Source organism: Hoplias malabaricus, chromosome 12, assembly GCF_029633855.1.
Source record: "Hoplias malabaricus isolate fHopMal1 chromosome 12, fHopMal1.hap1, whole genome shotgun sequence".
In the NCBI taxonomy this organism is placed as follows: domain Eukaryota; kingdom Metazoa; phylum Chordata; class Actinopteri; order Characiformes; family Erythrinidae; genus Hoplias; species Hoplias malabaricus.
The window spans coordinates 37,581,185-37,604,721 of NC_089811.1; the positions used below are offsets into that span (position 1 = coordinate 37,581,185).

The following is a 23,537-nucleotide window of genomic DNA, read 5'->3' on the forward strand; positions in this document are numbered from 1 at the left end:
GGAGGCGGAGCCTCAAACACACCAGGAAACAGGATCATACACACTTATAAATCTAAACCCACTGAAATCAAATGCCCTGAAACCTAACACACACACACACACACACACACACACACACACACACACACACACACACACACACACACACACACACACAGGGAAGGGCAATACTACTGACCTGAGAGGCTGTCGGGTCGTGGCACCATCCTCTCGTAGATCTCATACGAGTGTGTGCTGTACGGATCGGAGCCTTCGTGCAGTAGTGTCCTGGGCAGAGTGGATCCATGATGCTGGGGCACAGCGGTCATTCCGGAGCGGACAGGAGAAGAACCAGACGCCCCCTGGCCCTCCGCCCCACGAGCCGAGAAGGGTGAGGTAGTCCGGCTGCCGCTGCCGGACCGAGAGTTGGCCGAGCCCATTCTGCGCAGCGCGGCTGGGGAGTTTCTCTGCGTGGAGACGCCGGGCAGCGTGGTGCTGGAAAAGATGCTGGAGAGAGGCTTGGGCTCCGTCACCACAGGAGAGCCATACGCACTGCCAGGAGACGCTCTGAGTGACCCGCGAGACGGAGACACGCTGCTGCTGTACGCAGGAGACTGAGTCCGAGACGAAACGGAGCTCACCCTCCTCATCGCTCGCCCGGGGACGGCCACACCACCACCTGTCATCTGGACAAAGACACAGAGAAAATATTGTTTGCTGCTGCTACGTATATTTAAGCTGCATCTCAACTGTGCAGTTAATGCTTATTTTAACCAGTGTTTGAGTGTGTAGCATAGTTAGAAATGTCTGAGTGTATTAACACATTATGTATGGTATGGTATACGGTAACGATGGACATTATTGTCCCAGAATCCAATTGTCCAGTTTCTCATGTCTTGAAAATGTTGGCTCTGTTCCAAATAGTGCCCTACTCCCTATATAGTGCACCTCACTGACTATAAAAACTAATTCTACACTGTAAACAAAAGAATCTGTAAAAATTACAGTAAAAACAGCAGCTGTGGTTGCCATTTTTGGAAATTGTACATTTTACATTCAATAACGGTTTTGTTTACAGTACTTTTCTGTTAAAAAACAGATACACCCCGTAAAAACCCATAGTATTTACATAACAAAGAAATATTGTTTTGCCATAAAACTAACAGGTAAACAGTGTGACAACAAAAATTGTGGCATCCTATAGTCAGCCTTTAAAAGGAGGTTTTGCCGAAAGGAGCAAAGAAATGTGCGGCATCTGGGCGCCACACTCCAGCACTTGGTGCACAAGCTGATTGTGAATGTTCCTGAACAACACACATCTTGTCACAACATGCACAGCAACACACACACACACACACACACAAATCACCCCAATGCAACCCAAAATCAAAAAGTCTCAAAGACTTGAGGAAAACAAAGAAACTCTGAAAATCACAGAAAACAAAATGGAGCAGCAAGGCATGCTGGGAGCTCCCTAATGAGTCTCAGCTCCTCCCAGTCCTTAGACATTTGTACCGCCCCCTAATAGTTTGTGTATTTAACGTATACGAATAATGTATTTTTTTTTTTTTTTTACAGTAAAGAGATGTAAAAATTTATGTTTTTTTACAGACATTTTTTACAGTGTACTGCACTCAGACCATGCACTATTCTATGTAGTGACAGCGCTCTATTCAGTAACTTTGGGATTAGTTACTGTGCCGTTTATGATCCAGAACTAATCACCTTGACTTCAATACTGAACTAGGTTCGGAATGCAATCAAATTCTCTCAGAAATGTTCCCAAAACTAGATCAAAGTGTAGATACATGGAGAGCTGGCAAACATCTTCCCGAGAATGGGCCTACAGAGGCAGGCTAAGGTCTGGTAACAAACAAAGTAATAACAAAAAGCTTTTTCTTCTTTGTAGCCCGGAGCTGCAAAAAAACAAACAACAAAAAAAGATGCGTCCATATTCCCCTCGCGCAGAGAGGAGTTATGGGTCAATCTGGCTCGAGAGGACTGCAGTATCTGAGAGCACACTGGTTATGTGTTGTCAGTAGGATAATAACCCCACTTTCCCTGTGGCCTAGCATCATTATACCACACACTCTGTGCAATCGGATAAAAAGCAAAGGGTGTGAGGAACAAAGAGGGAGTCTTGGACATGTTTCAGATCTATCCTAATTTCCAGTACAAGGCTCGTCTGTTTAGAGTGTTTGTTTCTCTTTGTGCAGGGACAGTCACAACTAAACTAAACTACAGCAGAGTACAAGCCTCCGTACCTACTATACAACCCTTTTACGTCCGATAGTATCCCGACATTCCTTCTAATTCGTGTATTCAGCTGCTTTAATGTGCACTCCGTGTGTCTAATCTACACAGAAATCACTGCACATAGAATGAGATAATCTGAGACAGTTGGCACTATGCCCAACAGCAAGCATCAGCTTACATACTAATTCTCCACTGCTGGTGTCCTCTTCGATATTTACTCAGTTGTATTTAAATGTACTGACCTGTCCAGAAGTCTGTCCTTCTGCTCTGGAGTTCCTCATGAGTGTCCCACTGGTGACATTGTTGGATCCTGGGAAGGAGTGCTGCAGACGCACCTCCACTTTCCCCATGTTCTGACCACTGTAGTAGCTGCCTGCATCCTGGTAACCACTGTCTGAGTATGAGTTCATCTGCGTGGAACTGCGGGAGTTCCCTACAGACCCTGAGAGAGAGAGAGAGAGAGAGAGAGAGAGAGAGTGATTATCCCATGTATATTTAGATCACAGAGTTCTGTAGCACATGTTTACATTTTAACAGATAGCACGACTGTCTTTCAAAGTCCTATATTTGAAAAGATACCAGTGTTTTAGCTATAATTCAGTCAGTCCTCGTATTAGAAGACTCTTCAACACTGATGACAGGGACTTGAAAAGATCACAGCAACAATCTGAAGTGGCTGAAGCTGAATCTCCACTTTCAAGGCTACCTTCAAATTATCTCTGTTTATCAGGAACGGTAAACACACAGGTAAAAACAAAGGTAGTGCTTTCCTGGTGTGTGCAATAAGTGTTTTAGTCATTTTCAGTAAAAATTATTAAGCCATTAAGTTTTTCCATTGTGGATTTAGCAGCAACACCTATGAACACTGTACAAAGACTTTAAACTGCTACTTCTACGGGTGCTAGTGGAGAGGGAAAAGAAATCCATTCACTCAGGACAGCTAGCAGTTTCAGCGAACTGTTTTTAAGGCTGAAAAACGTCTTAGAACAAGGAGTTTACGGCAGGACAAAAAATAAAAAAGAACTCCTCTGCAGCATGAAGTGGATTTGGCTTTTTTAAAGAGGATGTAATCAGAGAAACCATGATTATATATAATGTAAAAAGCATTTATCCAGATCATCCACAGTTTGAGGGACTTATAACTGCTCATTTAATTAATGTCATTTCCCCTTTCTGCGGTGGTGCGTTTGCGGATGGACCCTCACTTTCGAGCAGTGAGCTGTGCTCAGGCGAACACAAAGACAGTTGTTCTGCTTCGGCCCTCACTCGGAACGGGGGCGACTGGGAGCCGTCTGTCATCCGAGACTTGGCATCAGCTGAGGTTGATGCATCTACGACAAATAAACACAAACAAACAAACAGTCACACCGCTGCCAGGTTCAGAGCTGGTCTCTCTTCACATGCAGATATAGAATAGCCAACAGGAAACACACGAGAGCACTTTAACTCGGCTCCTCGAGTCGCTACAGTGGATATAAAACCGTGCACACCTCTTTTATAGTGCCACGTTCTTGTGATGTAAACAAATTAGACAAAGATACATCATTTTAGATTTATTCACCCTGTTGTTACCGACGTATATGTGCAATTCCACTGAAAAGACTGGGAAACAAAACTAAACAAAAAAAAAAATGTTTGCGTAAGTGTGCAGTATCTGTGTATAGACTGTGCTCAGAGTTAACCACATTCAAACTTGTGTTTTATATTCCTCAGTACACCCCTGCATTCAAATAAATAAAACTGATAAGCCTTATTTAGATTAGCTGTCCACTAACATTGCCTTATTTGCATCTTTCTGCAAAAGCCAATGCCCTCAAACAGCTTACGAACCATGAAACATATCAGTCAGGAGAAGGGTACACAAACATCCAAGGCATTAGAAGCACCACGGAGCACAGAGACTCATCAACAAGTGGATAAAATACGGAAGAACAGTGATTTTACCAAGAAGGCGAAGCCCCCCCTCCAAAAACGGATGATTGGCGGCACGGTGGCTTGGTGGTTAGCACGTTCGCCTCCCAGCACTGGGATCTTGGGTTCAAGTCCCATCTGGGTGGAGTTTCCATGTTCTCCCCGTGTCTGCGTGGGTTTCCTCCGGGGTCTCCGGTTTCCTCCCACAGTCCAAAAACATGGAGGTAGGTGAATTGGCTTCTGTAATAATTGTGAGTTAATGAGTGTGTATGTGTGAGTGAATGTGTGTGAGCCCAGATATGGATTGGCGCTCTGTCCTGGGTGAGGCCCTAGTGCCCGATGCAGTCCTCCAGGTGGACGGTCGTTTCTGGTTGAGAGTACGCTGTGCGCGTTTGGCTGCCGCTTCTCGCCAGTGTGTGAATTGAGCGTTCTGAGCAGTGTAAAGCATCCTTGGGTATCTAGAAAGGTGCTATATAAGTGTAACGATAACTAACTATAACTAAGAGGCCTACGGCAACATTAAAGTGTGGAGTCAGAAGCATTTTCTTAGAAAGACATCCGAGCGAAAACGTACATAAAGTCTGCAAAAAATCATGTTGGACAACATTTAATGGTTTGATGAGACCAAAGTTTGAACTTTTTTGCCCAGAATTCCAAAAGGTATATTTGGCTCAAAAAAAATACATACATAATATCACTGTGCAATCCCCAAAACCCCACCATACCCACAGTGAAGCATGGTGGTGGCAGCATGGTGCTTTGGGGCTGTTCTTCTTCCAGCTGGGGCTTTAGTCCAGGTGGTGGAGGGAAGTATGATCAACAAATCTGCCACAAACCCTTCAGGCCTCTAATAAAAAGCTAAAGACGAAGAGGAACGTCAACTTGCAGCAGGACAATGACCCAAAGCTCCACATCAACCAAACTATGGCTTCATCAGAAGATGATCCGTTTTGAAAAGGCCCAGCCAGACCCTGGTTCTGAATCCAAATGACAATCTAGGGGCAGGGATGAGACGAAGAGGGATGTACACAGGAGATGCCCTCACAGTCTGACAGATGTGGAGTGCATTTGCAAGGAAGAGTGGGCAAAGACTGCCACATCGAATGTGTCACGCTGATAGACTCCTGCTCCAAAATGACTGAAGGCTGTCAAAAAAAAGAGGATGCACCTAAAATATTTCAGCTTGTTTATATTCGGAATTGTACAGAAAACGTCACGTAAAAACTGGAAAATGATCAGAAACGATTCTTCTTGAGCCACATTCTGCAAGTCTGTTTATTCTAACATTATTAAAACTACGTGAACTTAGTCTGGGGGGCTACAATTAGCCCCAGCAGCGTATACCTTCTTATGACAACTGTTCAGATCTGTACATGACTCCTTTGTCAAACGTTACGTCCCTGTTTTTCTTCTACTGTAAAGTAGCAGTTCTATTCTGACAACAACGTCCGTCAGTGTGCTGTACTACTGTGCTCTTACGACCCGGCTGCTCTCCTCATCTGTGAGAAAAACCAAAAACACTTGAAGTCTGATCCAACAGCAGCTCAAACCCCCTCATTAAAGTGTGATGATGTCTCCAAATCCCTCTCACGGCCCTGTGGATGCAGACTGGACAGCTAATGAGTCACGATTAGCCCAAAAAAATAAAATAAAATAAAAACATACATAAAAAAAAAACACAAAACAGTGCAATCTCTGGGCATTTTCCATCTGAGCACGAGTCTGTGTGAGCATTGAGGACCTTGCCATTCTGGGCTGAGCAGCTGTAATGTGCCATGGAGTCCTCACTCATTCATTTTCACTTTAGATATGGATGAGAAGCTGTGTGTTTGTGTTTCTGCAGCAGTTTGCACTGATCTGTTGACGGTGTGTCCGAGAGGGCCCTGACGATCTGAGAGGAGGCTTCCCCTGCAGCTTTGCACACAGCTCCATCTCTCTCAGCCTGGACAAGACTAAGCCCAGGCCTGGGATGTGCTTTAAACACCACACAGGCCATTACTCTGCCCAACGGGCAATAATCGCAAACCGGCCATACACGCGTAAATCTTTAAAGAGTGCTAACCCTTACTCTCGACAGTTCTCCGCTGTGTTTAAAAAACCTCATGAAAAATGCATCCCGATGGCAACCTGAATTATTGATATAAGCATCAGGCATAAAAAATTATAATGAAATCCCCTATAATTGGCCGGCGTTTATGAGCTCTGTGTATGTGGCTCATGTGCTGAACAGTGATCAAGCATAACTCTATAACAAGAGTTCATCACCATCAGGACACTACAAATCCCCCTCGAGCCATATTCAGACATCATAAATACACAGCTAATGGCCCTCGGTCCGTCATCCTGCTCCGCCGCTGCCAGGCTGGACTGGATAAACCTTAATGTTCAGAACTGCCCGGACACACACAGACTCTGCAATGAGGAAACGGAAAAGCAGGATTTACTCTGTTCTTTCATGTGTTATTCACATAACCAATTGATTCCACAGCAAACACACCCTGAAAAACAAACTCACCGAAACTACTACACTGATCACTAAGGAACACCTCAGGGGCTGGCTTCTTATTATTCAGTGTTTAACTAAATGATTACTACTTTAAAGTGTTTCTCTACTGCGAAGCTGTGTATGGAATAATTAAACATTCAAGGACCATGGGATTAGAGGAAGAATATTCTAGAATTTTGTGACTGGACGCATTGGTGTAGGAACCGCGGGGGATGGGGGCCATCGAGGTTAACACACTTTGGCGGTGAGTCAGACACAGGGTGGTCTTCTTTCAGCCTTCGTTAAGGCACCTGTTCAAATATAAATCTGCTCCAATCATCAGCTTCACCTCCGCTTCACCGGCAGAGTCTGGTTTATAAAGTTAGTGTTGACCAGCTCTGGGCTGAGGTCAGTGACGAGAGCACAACAGATAACAGTGAGGGATAATTACAGTTATAAAAGAGGCCTGTATTTAACTGTTAGGGAAACAGAGGAGGATCTGAGAGTTAATGTTAATATCAGCTGTGTTCAGGGCGTGAGAAAGAGCTCTAAACAAGCAGCAAGTTAACATTAGCTCCGGCCGTGTCCCAATCCGCACACTGCTGCTCTGAATAGTGTGAAAATAATAACATACCACCCTCAGCAGTGCTCTCTGTGGTGTAGTGTGCAAAGCTCCATAGTGTGTGGTTTGGGACACAGCCTCAATCTCTAACGTTAATCAAATATAAACGGAGTATTTTACTGCCTTATCTACAGGAAGCAGATTATAGCTAATATTTTGGGAATGGGCTGGGTTTTGACTCAGCAAACACGCCCCAATATCAAACTCACTCCTACGCCCTACTGTGCCCTATTCACTATAGTGCAGTATTTTGGGGTTCTGCCATTTTGTAACATTGTCTGAAAACATGAAAAATGTTCACAATCGAACAATGTATGGCAAAAAGTAGTGTACAACCCATGTACACTAGAGGATACTGGATACCCATAAACCACTGCCTTGTCTGGTAAAAATGTCCACCAGCCTCCTGAACTCAGTTCCCTACAGTAGTGCATATCCTAGTGAGCAATATCGGCAATAGTGAACAGGGAGCCATTTTAGACACAGCATAATAAGTGTTTTTGGAGTGAGAACGCTCTAGATTCTTGAACAGCATTAACTGATGGGAAACCAATCTAGAACCATGTGATTGAGAGAGAACTTTCTAGAACCATGTGATTTCAAAGCGAACTATCTAAAACATTATGAGCTGGAGTGAGAAATTCTTCATTTGTGAAGAACAGTGAAGGGGGTGCATTCCAGAAGAGTGTGATTTAAGAGTGATTCTAGAACAGAGCGGAATGGAGTGAGAACATTGTAGTGTGAATGGAGATCATTATACAATCAAGGGATCAGGGTTTGAGCACTCTAGCACAGTGTGAGGGGAGGGAACATTCTAGAACAGCATCAATTAATGGAACAGCTTCTAATCCTGTGTCAGAAGTGGTTCACTATTCACTATTCCCTCTGTTACTCACTATAGTGTACTATTACAGAGAACTGAATTCAGGAGGGTAGTGAGCGATTTCAGACACTAACTCATGCTGTCTTTTACTAAACAGGGCATTATGGGTATGCGCTATAACACTCATCTCAGCTACTGTACATGGATTGTACACTACCTTTTGGGTGCATTGTGGGATTGTTTGAGTGCACTGAAATTTGCCCACTATGTTTTTGGACACTACAAACAAATAGCGCACTATATACTGAACTCGGCACAGTTTCAGACACAGTGTAGGTCTGTGTTAAAGAAGGGAGAACCTTCTAGAAATGTGTGATTGGACAGAACAGTGTAAATGGAGGTGGAATATTAAAATCAGTGTAGACAGAGGGAGAAAAGTAGAACTGTGAGGAGGAAAACATAGTTGAACAGAGTTATTTAAGGGAGAACATTCCAGAACAAAGGCCTTTTCTCAATAGAAAGTATGTCATGTTTGAACTGCCATACTTGGGAGTACAAACATGGCGATCTCCACACGAGTATAAACTCCCGAGGACGTTGTGGTCGTTCTGTAATTGTAACACCAGCGTACTGGAGGAGTCGCCGTCTCAGTGGCAGGAAAAAGCCATTGCGCTTAGTTTGGTACAAAATGCATTTTGGGATATCGGACATTCTCAAGTCTACAGAAATCACATCCCAGTGCATCCTCGATATTCCGGGTGGAGCAAGAACACATTTGGGGTTTGGACTCTTACTTGGCTAGGTGTGTACTTTTAAACGGAACAATACCTGGGCTGCGACTGATGAAGTTTCCCAAAAAGTCGGGAACATAAGAACACAGGGCGGTATAACGATCATGACGTATACTGCTGTATTTAAAAATGTGGACAGTATCTTGAAATGAGGGCGGTATTAATGACGTGTGTGTGCTGTGTCAAATTTCTTTTCTGTGTCTTTAAGAACATGACCAAACATCTGTGTGCATTTAAGTGAGTCATAGGGAGGGGGCGCTGTGGGAGCTCACTGACTGTGTACTGTCGGACTATGCTGAGCTAAACTGCACAGCACAAACACTCAGAGAACCCTTCACTAGACTTTGTGCTCACAGCTATGAGGCTTTATCTCTGATTATGTGTGATTTGAGCCTCAGTTCACTGGAAAATGTGCTGTGGTGAGCTAAAACCAGTGGCTGAAATTTGCTCTACAACATGAGATGAACTGCACAGCACAAACACTCAGAGAACACTTCACTAGACTTTGTGCTCACAGATGTAAGGCTCAGTGCACCCCCCACTCCCCACAGTAACACCATACACCCCGATAACATTTAGAGACCGTATGTCGGTAGGAAAAGTGTGGATACCGCCCATCCCTAAGAGCCAGTGCCGTATGAGCATCGTAAAATCTTACTGGGGTGATTTTGGAGAGGATACGATAATGATTTAAGAGATGTATCAGTCACCGCTTTAGATCGGCACCAGTGCGTAATACAATTCAAGGCCAAATTGAGGTAATGATTTGCAACGAACGCTAATATCCCAAAGTCCCTGTTATAATTAATTTACAGTTGTCTGAGATAAAATTCTATTTAGCACCAGTCTGCGTTTGGCTATCAATCAATACCAGGGCTTCTTTATTCTTTTACACACAGTTCCTACTCTGTTCTCTCCATTCTGACACGTCAAGACGGAAACCTCCTTTCTCCTGGCTTTTCTCTGTAACGTTAATGTAAATTAAGTGAACCTTGTGATGCCTTTACTGATTAAATCATGTCCTGCACAGAGTCGAATGTCTCTGTACTTCAGAGCAGCTCATCAAATGAAAGATCAACCATGAAATGAAGCATTTAGTCCTGTAACTCAGCCATGAAGCTGATGCCGAGAGTGAGATCGTGATAAGTTTTGAACAGACATTTGTGGACAGTCAATTAAAAGATAACAGAGACAGCTCTCTTTAGGCTAAGGACAGATGCATGTTGAAAATAGTGGGATAACATTAATAGGTGAATAAAGCCTGTGTACACCAACAGTAAAGGACACACATATCACTGCTCTTGGAAAATCATTTGTAATAGAGGCTAATGTAAAATATTAATCTAAGCCTGTTACTACATTCCTCACGAAAATAAGTTTAAACGGTTGCTTGTGTTTTTCAGATTACGTCAACAATAAGAAAAGCAGATAAAGTTTGCTCCGTATACTGCACTCTAAACACAAGCCCCTCTCAATAAAGAGAATAGCATAATGATTTATTATACAGTGTGGGAACTGAAGTTGAATGCGTAATACAGCTTGTGTTAAAAGAACCCGTCTTACCTGCAGATCTCCAGGGAAGAGATTTCTCAGAAGAACTGGAAAAAAAGAAAGAAAAACAATCATAAAAGAAAGGAACACATTAAAGATGCACATACTATTAGGCAAGAGACAGTGACAGCTTCCCCAATAAAAATATTCAAGGTTATTACAGCTATTTGCTGCTCCACAACAATGAACAAAGTGCCTTCAGAATTAGTTTCATGGCGTACGTTCAGAAGTTACAGTCAATACAAATGACAATGTTGAATTCTATATCTAAAATATCTAGGAGGAAAATAAGATTCCATTAAAATGAATATAAACCCTGAGAGGGAAGTTGATAACGACCAAAAGAATGGCACATGACGAGCTGAAATAAAAAGAATCTGCCTTCTCCAGCTCTCTGCTCACGGTCACACTCAGACACAGCAGTAATAATCACACACAATGTACAGGTGAGAACTCAGTTCGGTCAGTGGTGAGGTAATGGCTGGGTGAGAACAGAGAGCAGAGAGTAATCTTTTTCTAATCAGCAGCGTGACTCTTACCATTTTAATTAGGTGATTCAGCAATATGGGAATTTTGAGTGAATACACAATACCATTTACATACACTGTCAGTGCAGAGGCCAGTAAAGTCTGTCACAACCCTGAGCTGATAATGACATATAACTAAAACTATTAACACTGCGTCAGGAGTTGGTGTGTTCTCCCCGTGTCTGCGTGGGTTTCCTCCGGGTGACTGTCTATGAGAAGTGTGGTGTGTTCTCCCTGTGTCTGCGTGGGTTTCCTCCGGGTGACTGTCTGTGAGGAGTGTGGTGTGTTCTCTCTGTGTCTGTGTGGGTTTCCTCCGGGTGACTGTCTGTGAGGAGTGTGGTGTGTTCTCCCTGTGTCTGCGTGGGTTTCCTCCGGGTGACTGTCTCTGAGGAGTTGGTGTGTTCTCCCCGTGTCTGCGTGGGTTTCCTCCGGGTGACTGTCTGTGAGGAGTGTGGTGTGTTCTCTCTGTGTCTGTGTGGGTTTCCTCCGGGTGACTGTCTGTGAGGAGTGTGGTGTGTTCTCCCTGTGTCTGCGTGGGTTTCCTCCGGGTGACTGTCTATGAGAAGTGTGGTGTGTTCTCCCTGTGTCTGCGTGGGTTTCCTCCGGGTGACTGTCTATGAGAAGTGTGGTGTGTTCTCCCTGTGTCTGCGTGGGTTTCCTCCGGGTGACTGTCTGTGAGGAGTGTGGTGTGTTCTCTCTGTGTCTGTGTGGGTTTCCTCCGGGTGACTGTCTGTGAGGAGTGTGGTGTGTTCTCCCTGTGTCTGCGTGGGTTTCCTCCGGGTGACTGTCTCTGAGGAGTTGGTGTGTTCTCCCCGTGTCTGCGTGGGTTTCCTCCGGGTGACTGTCTGTGAGGAGTGTGGTGTGTTCTCTCTGTGTCTGTGTGGGTTTCCTCCGGGTGACTGTCTGTGAGGAGTGTGGTGTGTTCTCCCTGTGTCTGCGTGGGTTTCCTCCGGGTGACTGTCTGTGAGGAGTGTGGTGTGTTCTCTCTGTGTCTGTGTGGGTTTCCTCCGGGTGCTCCGGTTTCCTCCCACAGTCCAAAAACACACGTTGGTAGGTGGATTGGCGACTCAAAAGTGTCTGTAGGTGTGAGTGTGTGAGTGAATGTGTGTGTGTGTCTGTGTTGCCCTGTGAAGGACTGGCGCCTCCTCCAGGGTGTGTTCCCGCCTTGCGCCCAATGATTCCAGGTAGGCTCTGGACCCACCGCGACCCTGACTGAGATAAGCGGTTACAGATAATGAATGAATGAATGAATATTTAATTTTGTAACGACAATACACAATTTCCTACTGCAGCATCTACCTTTGCTGATTGATGAGGTCATGCTCCGAAAGAAAAGGACTACAGGCCACACAATTAAGAGTCAAGTAAACTGACTGAGCTGAGTACACACACTGAGAGCCTGTGAGTGAAGTAAACACACTCTGAGTGTGAGATAAGTAAACATGAGGCATGTAAACTCAACCAGACATCCCCAGTGACCCGGGAGCAGTCGGGGGTAGGTGCCTTGCTCGAGGGCACTTCAGGCGTGGACTGAGAAAGGTCTCAAAAATGCAGGTCTCATTGCCTGAATAAGAGAATGTCCCTCACTTTCTCTGAACATCCATCATTTCACGCTATTTCTGACCGTTCTGCTCCAGAGGCCCATGCCCAGAGACCTGAGCCCTCCCCCACTTGCTCCTGCTGCTTTATATCCACTGAGAGACAAAGACAAAAAAAAAAACAAAAAAAAAACAAAAACAAAAAAAAAACACAGACCTAGAGAGAGAAGGAAGGTCAGAAAAACAGTTTGTCGTATATGGTATGGATCCAGGGCTGAGTTAAAGCTTCCATAAAATCTACCGATCCTGAACAAAACAACACTAATGAGACTCTGGTAATAAACGTAAAGTCTAGTCTTACACACTCCGAGCAAAGAGCACTGACACATTCAACACACATCCTTCACCCACACTGAACAGCTCTGTGTCCGCTCTGAGAAATGGCCGATTGATCCAGACTGGCCGAGGCTAAGGCAGGTCACACACAGCAGACAAACACAGAGCATCATGGGAAACGGGGGGAGATGAAGGGCCGAGTCAGAGGGCAAGAGACGTGGGAAGAAGGAGGAGATGAAAATGCACAAGGAAATTGCTGTGTCAGGTAAAGAAAGAAAATACATATATATACAGAGGAGGACAAGAGAGAGAGAGAGAGAGAGAGAGAGAGAGAGAGTGTGAGAAGGGGCGAGAGCGAGAAGGAGCGAGAGAGAGAGAGAGAGAGAAAATGAGAAAGACTGAATAAAAGAAAGGGAGTGAAAGAAAGTAGAGTGGGCGAAGGAAGAAAGGCATAAAAGACTAATGGGAAAGAGAGAGAGAGAGGAGAGTAGAGAGAGAGAGGAGAAAGAGAGAGTGGAGTAGAGAGAGAAAGAGAGAGAGTGGAGAGTAGAAAGAGAGAGTGGAGTAGAGAGAGAGAGTGGAGAGTAGAAAGAGAGAGAGAGAGAGGAGAGAAAGAGAGAGAAAGAGAGAGAGGAAAGAGGAGAAAGAGAGAGGAGAGTAGAGAGTAGAGAGAGAGAGTGGAGAGTAGAGAGTAGAGAGAGAGAGTAGAGAGAGAGAGAGAGAGAAGAGAGAGTGGAGAGTAGAGAGAGAGAAGAGAGAGTGGAGAGTAGAGAGAGAGAAGAGAGAGTGGAGAGTAGAGAGAGAGAGAGAAGAGAGAGTGGAGAGTAGAGAGAGAGAAAAGAGAGTGGAGAGTAGAGAGAGAGAGAAGAGAGAGAGGAGAGTAGAGAGAGAGAGAGAGAGAGAGAGAGAAGAGAGAGTAGAGAGAGAGAGAGAGAGAGAGAAGAGAGAGTGGAGAGTAGAGAGAGAGAGAAGAGAGAGTGGAGAGTAGAGAGAGAGAGAAGAGAGAGAGGAGAGTAGAGAGAGAGAGAAGAGAGAGAGGAGAGTAGAGAGAGAGAGAGAGAGAGAGTGAGTAGAGAGTCTAAGAAAGTGAAAATATCCTAAATCTAAACCTTTCAGTCACTCCCACAAGCCTTCAGTGTTTTCTCATTCTTTGGTTCAGTAAAGCAACGTGCAGCACACCCACACCAAACCCTCACTTAGCACACTTCACCAACAATGACCAGCAAGCGCCCAGCACACACACACACACACACACACTTTCTTCCTTCACGCTGAAAAAGGCCTTCAGTCCAAACAATAGCACCAAAACGGCCTGCCACTCAAACCCTGCTCTAATGAAGAAAATGCCACATCCACTCCTCCCACGGTGCTGAAGATTAGAGCCCTGCACCACTGAGAATTAGGAGTAAATCCTGTCTCTCGTCTCTAAAATGCATCTGTAATTGTTATAGAGATAGGGATATTCAGTTCTGCTCTTGGAGGGTTTGAGTTCAGCACAATTAGGTTTTAACACATCACTAAACTTTAACCTCAACGGTTGAGTTAAATCTCAGAACGGGGAAATCATCCAGTGTACAGCCACTAAAGATATTTTGCACTTGATTCTGCTGAAATCAGTGTAATGTTCCATCTGTGGCTGTGAGTAGTATGTTTGTTCCAATTAGAATAGAAAATTAATCGAAATCAACATTCAGATCTTCTACTCGTCATAATCTTGTCTATATCGATTATGTTTATTCTGTTATGTCCCCACTGTGTGTTCAGGTACTGTCCCTTTAAAACCACACTACCACTCTGTAGTCACGTGACTCTGCCCCCTATCTGCCTCATGTAGGAGAACCTAAACACAGAGGCCGACCGAGCGACTCGAGCTCGTACCAAAGAGAAACACAGCGTCTGTGGTGTGGAGTTGTGTTGTGACTGTAATTAAGACGACGCTGAACTAAAAGAAGTCAAATGTAAACGCTGAGAAAAAAAAGTTTCAGCCAAAGCACAATCACACACCGAATATAAACAGAGCTCAGAAAACAAGAGAGGAACAAGCTCCCAGTGACATTAGAGAAACTATCCCAGCTTTAACACTGGAGCATATTTACAGCACAAGCCTCGTCACTGAACTGTGAGGGTCATAAACACACACTAAATAATCCTTCATTAATCGTAATCGTGATAAACGTACAATTAATCGTGATACTGATTTACGCTCATATCGCCCAGCACTAGCTCCAGTCAATAATAACGTTGCACTGTGGGTATTTGAAGTATGTTAAACTCAGGGATATAAGTTAAACAAATGCACTACTTTTTTTTGTGACTAAGAATTACAAGGTAAAAACCTTTTTTGGAGCATGTGTCAAAATCTCTTTTGAAGCATGTGTTTTGGTCCAAATGTTTCCCAACGTTCACAATCGACTCTAAACACGTCTGAGAGGACTCTTCCCCGCCACAGGCTGCGGATAACATCTGTTTATCCTGCCTCTATAAGTGTAATAAAGCACTAACATTGAAGATGCATTGATCAGCTCCTAGTTTTCGGTTTGGACGGGTATTTCTCTGAATGTTACAGTGGATTTTACTCAGTTTAATCTTCACTAAGTTCGGACTGGGCTCTAGTCTTTTTTTTTTTTTCCAGTGACCTCCGAGTAGGGCACTATTGCCATGCAGGTGCTGTCACAGCTCTTCCAAATGAGCTTATGGCATTACTGCTCCCGAATCAGGGTGCCACAGAGGAGGAGGCCAATTAAAAGAGGAGGCCACAAGATCTCCCGCTCTGCTGGAGCTCCCCGAATGAAACGACCGCAATTTACCACCGTTCAGGAGAGGTGTGAACGACCACTTAACTTGCTGATGAGGTTGAATGAACGTGTGTGTCCGTCTGCATTATGCATGCGTGATAATGTGTGTGTCCGCTTGTGGATAAGAGGAGCAATTATGCATGAATATTAAAAGTTTTATTTTTCATGTTTTAGTAATAAGTGAGCTCATGTATTGAATGTTTGAGTCTTCCTCGGTGGATTAGTCCTCTATGTGTTTAGAAAACCACAACTGAAAGCTGGGTTGGGGAGGGGTCAGTGATTGTGGGGTTTACATAGCGGTGTTCACAGGCAGCCTCCGGGTGACTGTCTGTGAGGAGTGTAGTGTGTTCTCTCTGTGTCTGTGTGGGTTTCCTCCAGGTGACTGTCTGTGAGGAGTGTAGTGTGTTCTCTCTGTGTCTGTGTGGGTTTCCTCAGGGTGACTGTCTGTGAGGAGTGTAGTGTGTTCTCTCTATGTCTGCGTGGGTTTCCTCCAGGTGACTGTCTGTGAGGAGTGTGGTGTGTTCTCCCTGTGTCTGCGTGGGTTTCCTCCGGGTGACTGTCTGTGAGGAGTGCGGTGTGTTCTCTCTGTGTCTGCGTGGGTTTCCGCCGGGTGACTGTCTGTGAGGAGTGTGGTGTGTTCTCTCTGTGTTTTAGTGTTTTAGTAATAAGTGAGCTCATGTATTGAATGTTTGAGTCTTCCTCTGTGGATTAGTCCTCTATGTGTTTAGAAAACCACAACTGAAAGCTGGGTTGGGGAGGGGTCAGTGACTGTGGGGTTTACATAGCGGTGTTTCCCAGTGGTGGCTACCAGAGATCCACCGTACGATCCATGATCCGAGTTACAAAGGAAGGTCAATGCTTCTGCTTTATGTTTTATTGTAAACAGGACTGTCGCAACAACCGCAACACTGTGATACTGCGTTATTAACCAGGCAACCACAGGGAAGAGCAAGAACCCCCAGCACAGCGGCGTGTACATGCCTTTCTTGTTTTACACTTCGGGGTGTGTGTGTGTGTGTAATGAATGTTAAATAAATAGGTTTTCCCCAGCTGTTGGCATCTGAACTGCACCTGAACGGCTTTGTTTCATAAAATGGACACCGTGGTCGTAAACTCGAAGTCAAAAGTCACAAAACCAAATGCATTTCAGCTTTCAACCAAGTGCCAGACGAGGCAGTGTGTAAAATCTGTACCAGAAAAGTCACTGTGAAATGGAGAATCTGAGTCTCCTCAAAGCCCCACTGCCTCCAGCACCGAGTCACGGAGCAGCCTCTAAAGGAACAGTTCGGGCCGGTTCCAGGCGACAGTGAGGAGTGTAGCTCTAGAATCAGGATGAATTACGTCATTTGGGACGGTACTAACACACAACGCACTATGATATATTATATAAACTATTATACATCATGAGGCCAATAGGGTTTTTCTGAAGCTGACTATTTTTGCCATTCTCTCAGTAGGGTTCAGCACCTGCCTCTGATTCTTATTCCTCACAGAACTCCAGCTGACCACTGCACAGCCGTCCAGAGAAATCCAGAAATAAGCAGTCGTCCCTCAGAGAGACACCAGTGATCACTCTCCGACTCTCTATTAATCATCCTCCTCTTCTTATCTCTATCCATCTATGCACCCTTCGCTCTATTTCGCTGTGTCCATCCATCCATCCATCCATCCATCCATCCGAGCCTCGCAGTCATTAATTCATCTACGTATCTATCAATGACTATCTTCTCTATATTCACCGTTCAAATCTGCTCTTCCTCGCCATATATCAGCCACTTACAGCTCCGTGCTGACAATCCCTTCCTCTTCCCTTCGCAAACCCAATCGATATCTCTTTATCAACTTAATCCTGGGTTCTCTCTTACATTATAGCAGCCATCAAAAGTTTGCATTCTTCTCAAATCTGAATTTCCTCTGTTACGACATTCAGGTCATTGTCTAGATACTGATTTTTTTGGGCCCAAACATTATTTAAACACCAGAAGTATTTGAGTACTGATGAGTCACGCCATAATTTGGGGATAAATGAGTTAGCTTTGGCATTATTTAAGGCAGCATTGACTCTACTGCTGTCATTATATATTTTTTTCTATAAATAAAGCTACATAGTCTTTAACATTTACTAAATATTGAAAGACGCTCATTTACAAGACATCCTCATATCCCCAAACATTTGAAGGGCAGGGTTTGTTCCTTCTTTTCTTGCCATCCACCCCTTGCACCTCAAAGCTTTTTTCTATGAAGGGGATCAGGTGGAGAAGCTGAAGGAGTTCAGGGCTTTAATAAGAGGGCTCACAGAAAAGCATGCGGGCGATCGGAATGCCCTCAGCTCTCACAATGCTGGGTCCCGACAGATGACAACCACCATCAATACTACTTTTAAGGAGCTTACAATTCTTAGTGTTTTCCCTTTGTGTGAGCTTCAAATATAGAGTCTTGAAATTTAAAGCCCTCTCTCTATATACACGTGTGTGTGTGTGTGTCCTAACCCGCCTTGGGCCACTGTCTGTGAAGAGAGTGGTGTGTTCTCCCTGTGTCTGCGTGGGTTTCCTCCGGGTGACTGTCTGTGAGGAGTGTGGTGTGTTCTCCCTGTGTCTGTGTGGGTTTCCTCCGGGTGACTGTCTGTGAGGAGTGTGGTGTGTTCTCTCTGTGTCTGTGTGGGTTTCCTCCGGGTGACTGTCTGTGAGGAGTGTGGTGTGTTCTCCCTGTGTGTGTGTGGGTTTCCTCCGGGTGACTGTCTGTGAGGAGTGTGGTGTGTTCTCTCTGTGTCTGTGTGGGTTTCCTCCAGGTGACTGTCTGTGAGGAGTGTGGTGTGTTCTCTCTGTGTCCGTGTGGGTTTCCTCCGGGTGACTGTCTGTGAGGAGTGTGGTGTGTTCTCTCTGTGTCTGTGTGGGTTTCCTCCAGGTGACTGTCTGTGAGGAGTGTGGTGTGTTCTCTCTGTGTCTGTGTGTGTGTTTCCTCCGGGTGACTGTCTGTGAGGAGTGTGGTGTGTTCTCTCTGTGTCTGTGTGTGTGTTTCCTCCAGGTGACTGTCTGTGAGGAGTGTGGTGTGTTCTCCCTGTGTCTGTGTGGGTTTCCTCCGGGTGACTGTCTGTGAGGAGTGTGGTGTGTTCTCTCTGTGTCTGTGTGGGTTTCCTCCAGGTGACTGTCTGTGAGGAGTGTGGTGTGTTCTCTCTGTGTCTGTGTGTGTGTTTCCTCCGGGTGGCTGTCTGTGAGGAGTGTGGTGTGTTCTCTCTGTGTCTGCGTGGGTTTCCTCCGGGTGACTGTCTGTGAGGAGTGTGGTGTGTTCTCTCTGTGTCTGCGTGGGTTTCCTCCGGGTGACTGTCTGTGAGGAGTGTGGTGTGTTCTCTCTGTGTCTGCGTGGGTTTCCTCCGGGTGACTGTCTGTGAGGAGTGTGGTGTGTTCTCTCTGTGTCTGCGTGGGTTTCCTCCGGGTGACCGTCTGTGAGGAGTGTGGTGTGTTCTCCCTGTGTCTGCGTGGGTTTCCTCCCACAGTCGCAAAACACCTAAAAGTGTCCATAGTTGTGAGCGACTGAGTGGTCGAAGCCCTGTGATGGACTTGCGCCTCATCCATTGTTTGTTTCTGCCCTACGACCAGTGATTTCAGGCCAGACTTTTCACACCCCGCTGCCCTGAAAGGGATGAAGTGGTTATAGACAATGAATGAATATAAGGGCCATGGGGGAAACAAGGCTTTTTCTTTTGTAATTAATATTAAGGTAGGAACTACTTACATAGTATTCGATAATTAAACTAATGCGTATGTGCTGCTGTAAGTGTGAGGGGCAACACAGAAGCTCTTAGGGTTTAAAAGATTAAAACCACACACCTGACTGGACTTTATTTTAAGGAGTTACCACAAATAAGTCATCAGCATCCGTATTTAGACTATTTCAGTTCAAGCATGCGCACACACACACACACACACACTCATCAGTGTGCAGCCTCATACACACCAGCTGGCGCCCAGCAGGTGAGGGATGTGTTTGACCAGAGCTGTGCTTAAGACCAACTCCTCCAAAGCAAACTTCAGCCTTGAACCTCTTGTGATGAGAGGAGGCTGCTCAGCCCTGACCTGCAGAAAACCTGGCTTTGGCAAAAAAAAATAGTACAGGGGGAAAGAAATGTTAAAAATCACTTTCATCATCCAGAGACAGCACAGAACCAAGTGGCCCAGAGTGGAGGGACTGAAAGCAGTAATAATAGCCAGGGCTGGATAAGAGCCTGCATGAGGTTTTGCCTTTCTGCTCCATCTCATTAACCTCCAGTGCTGCCAATAGCACTCTCCTGTGAGGAGAACACACACATTCATACAGCTCCACAAATCCACACGTTTACACACTGTTTTCACTCTGCTGTGAGACACCAGCACACGTGCTGACGCTGCTGCAGCTGCACATCCACTAAACATTTCACTGTGTACCGTAAAGAGAGACATGGCTCAACCAAATCAAAAATGTACAGTTGCTACAACATGTTCCGAGTCTGGGTTTTGGTTCAGCTTTTCCGCTGGAGCTAGACAGGGTTTAGTTTAAGTTAATATCACATCCATCCATTGTCTGTAACCTGTATCCAATTCAGGGTCACGGAGGGTTCAGAGCGCCAGTCCTTCACAGGGCGACAGACACACTCACACGTTCACTCACACCTACGGACACTTTTGAGTCGCCAATCAACCTACCAACGTGTGTTTTTGGACACCACACTCCTCACAGACAGTCACCCAGAGGATGCCCACGCAGACACAGAGAGAACACACCACACTCCTCACAGACAGTCACCCGGAGGAAACCCACGCGGACACAGGGAGAACACACCACACTCCTCACAGACAGTCACCCGGAGGAAACCCACGCGGACACAGGTTGAACACACCACACTCCTCACAAACAGTCACCCGGAGGAAACCCACGCGGACACAGGGAGAACACACCACACTCCTCACAGACAGTCACCCGGAGGAAACCCACGCAGACACAGGGAGAACACACCACACTCCTCACAGACAGTCACCCGGAGGAAACCCACGCGGACACAGGGAGAACACACCACACTCCTCACAGACAGTCACCCGGAGGAAACCCACGCGGACACAGGGAGAACACACCACACTCCTCACAGACAGTCACCCGGAGGAAACCCACGCGGACACAGGGAGAACACACCACACTCCTCACAGACAGTCACCCGGAGGAAACCCACGCGGACACAGGGAGAACACACCACACTCCTCACAGACAGTCACCCGGAGGAAACCCACGCAGACACAGGGAGAACACACCACACTCCTCACAGACAGTCACCCGGAGGAAACCCACGCGTACACAGGGAGAACACGTTAATATCACATGAATAACATAAATAATAAGACGTCTAGAGTACTGTCGCTAACGCTGTGCAATGTACTTTTATTGAGTTTTAACTGGACCGTCTATAAAAAGCCTATGTGAACTAATCTACCAAACGCAGCATAATTACAGCCTTATGTTTTGTCTGATGTACATCTTTGAGCTGGGTGTGAGTGACGACGACACACAAAATCAGTCAAAAATACCCAACGATGAAGCTACAGGCCGCACAATCAAGCAAGAGAGCAATCAGCGTACAGACAGTAGGTGTGTTCTTCCCTGCTGCTCTGAGGCCTATAAGCTAATGTGCTGCGTGGCTAAAAAACACTCCTACAAACCATTTCACACCATCCACAAGCAGCTCAACCACTCTTTACAATCACACTAAATTATACATGAGCCAGAGCACACACTGTAAGCCGCAGTATATGGAAATAAAGCCACTTCTGCTGAAAAAAAGCACTGTAATTTTTACAAATGTGCTCATTTTGGAAAGGATTTTTGTTTTAACCTGTGCTTTGGAGCTCGTGCTCGTGTGCATTACAATTTATTAGACGCAGAACGACTGGAAAACTGGGAAGAGTGATAAGGGAGTACACGGGAACGAATCACAAAAACATGTCACATACAAAATGGTGTATAGAGTGTTTTGTGGTTAAGTTAGAGTTCAGCAACTGACTCCAAATCCTGAACACACCACACGGCTCACAGAGGACCACTGCAGATAATAAATGGATAAACAAATAGATGGGTGTGTGAGAGTGAAGCTGGAAATTACCACCGCAGGATAACAGACCTGGACTAGAACTGACTACTGAGAGTCTCTGAACATTGTTCATCTACAAAATACTTTATTTTAACTGAATACTGCAATATTTTAACTGCATAAAGTCCCCTTTTCATGAGAACACACGACAGTAAAACATCTCTTCTCCTCACACACAAAGGTAGAGTGGATCGAAGCTTCTCCGTTCGTGTAAATAACAGTGAGATTTTCAAAACTCTTCGAGTTACAGAAAGCTTTTATTATCGATTTCCTTTGACCTGACTTCAAAAACATTTGATCTTTCTGAAGCTATTCTGGAGTGTTTCTATTACTCCATTAGTCAAGACTTCACTGAGTGTAAACAGAGACTGTAGGATGAAGTCTCAATACATGAGATCAACGTTAAGACGGTCATTCATTCATTATCTGTAACCCTTATCCAATTCAGGGTCGCGGTGGGTCCAGAGCCTACCTGGAATCATTGGGCGCAAGGCGGGAATACACCCTGGAGGGGGCGCCAGTCCTTCACAGGGCAACACACACACACACATTCACTAACACACACCTACGGACACTTTTGAGTCGCCAATCCACCTACCAACGTGTGTTTTTGGACTGTGGGAGGAAACCGGAGCACCCGGAGGAAACCCACGCAGACACAGAGAGAACACACCACACTACTCACAGACAGTCACCCGGAGGAAACCCACGCAGACACAGGGAGAACACACCACACTCCTCACAGACAGTCACCCGGAGGAAACCCACGCAGACACAGGGAGAACACACCACACTCCTCACAGACAGTCACCCGGAGGAAACCCACGCAGACACAGGGAGAACACACCACACTCCTCACAGACAGTCACCCGGAGCGGGAATCGAACCCACAACCTCCGGGTCCCTGGAGCTGTGTGACTGCGACACTACCTGCTGCACCACCACATTTAATTTTCAAATCTGTGAATTAAAAGGAGAAAGCCAAGTGCTTAAAAGGACATCTGCTGGTCAGAGTCCTGCTGAGTGTGTGTGTGTGTGTTTTTTTGCTCTTTACCTGCCACTCGCAGCTCCTGGTGACTCCGCCCCCAGCCTGCATCGTTCCAGCTGATTGGCCACAATCTGTCTCTCTGCTTCCAGCTCCCTGGTCAGCCTCTCAAACTGGAGCTCCTACGGCAACCAAAAAGGGACAAAACACTTAGGCAAGGCAAGGCAAGGCAAGTTTATTTATAGAGCACCTTTCATACAGAAGCAATTCAAAGTGCTTTACAGAAAAAGAAATTACATTAAAAGCCAGAGTAAAATCATAAATTCCAATAAGACAATTACATAAAAAGAGTAAAATGATTAAAATGATTAAAACAATTTAAAATGACAATAAATGAAAAGAAATAAAAGAAATAAAATGCTGTTACAGAAAAGTGCAGAATATTTTAAACTGAGCTGTAAGCCTGCTCAAACAAGAGAGTTTTAAGTCTTGATTTAAATGTGTCTAACGTTGGGGCACTTCTAATATTCTCAGACAGCTGGTTCCATTTAAAAGTGGCATAGTAGCTAAATGCTGCCTCTCCATGTTTAGTTTTGACCCGAGGCAGGACTAACTGACTAGTTCCTAAAGATCTGAGATCTCTGCTCGGCTCATATCTCTGTAGCAGATCTGATAAATACGCTGGTCCTACCCCATTGAGACATTTATAAACCAGTAATAACACCTTAAAGTCTATTCTATAACAGACTGGTATCCAGTGTAAGGATTTGAGGATGGGGGTGATATGATCTCTTCTTTTGCTCCGAGTGAGAACTCTGGCAGCTGC

The 23,537-nt window shown here is 45.3% G+C and overlaps 1 protein-coding gene across 4 annotated transcripts in view; it reads right to left on the reverse strand.

The window, feature by feature from the left end:
• Positions 1–23,537, reverse strand: part of LOC136710550 (plakophilin-4-like) — a 164,576-nt gene that overhangs the window by 47,962 nt on the left and 93,077 nt on the right. For all 4 annotated transcript variants that reach the window (XM_066686161.1, XM_066686159.1, XM_066686158.1 and 1 more), the window contains 5 exons: positions 22,781–22,893; positions 10,431–10,465; positions 3,441–3,566; positions 2,478–2,677; positions 179–665 (listed from right to left, as the gene is read on the reverse strand). In XM_066686161.1, coding sequence (XP_066542258.1) covers positions 179–665; positions 2,478–2,677; positions 3,441–3,566; positions 10,431–10,465; positions 22,781–22,893 — 961 coding nt within the window. The remainder of the gene's footprint in view (positions 1–178; positions 666–2,477; positions 2,678–3,440; positions 3,567–10,430; positions 10,466–22,780; positions 22,894–23,537) is intronic.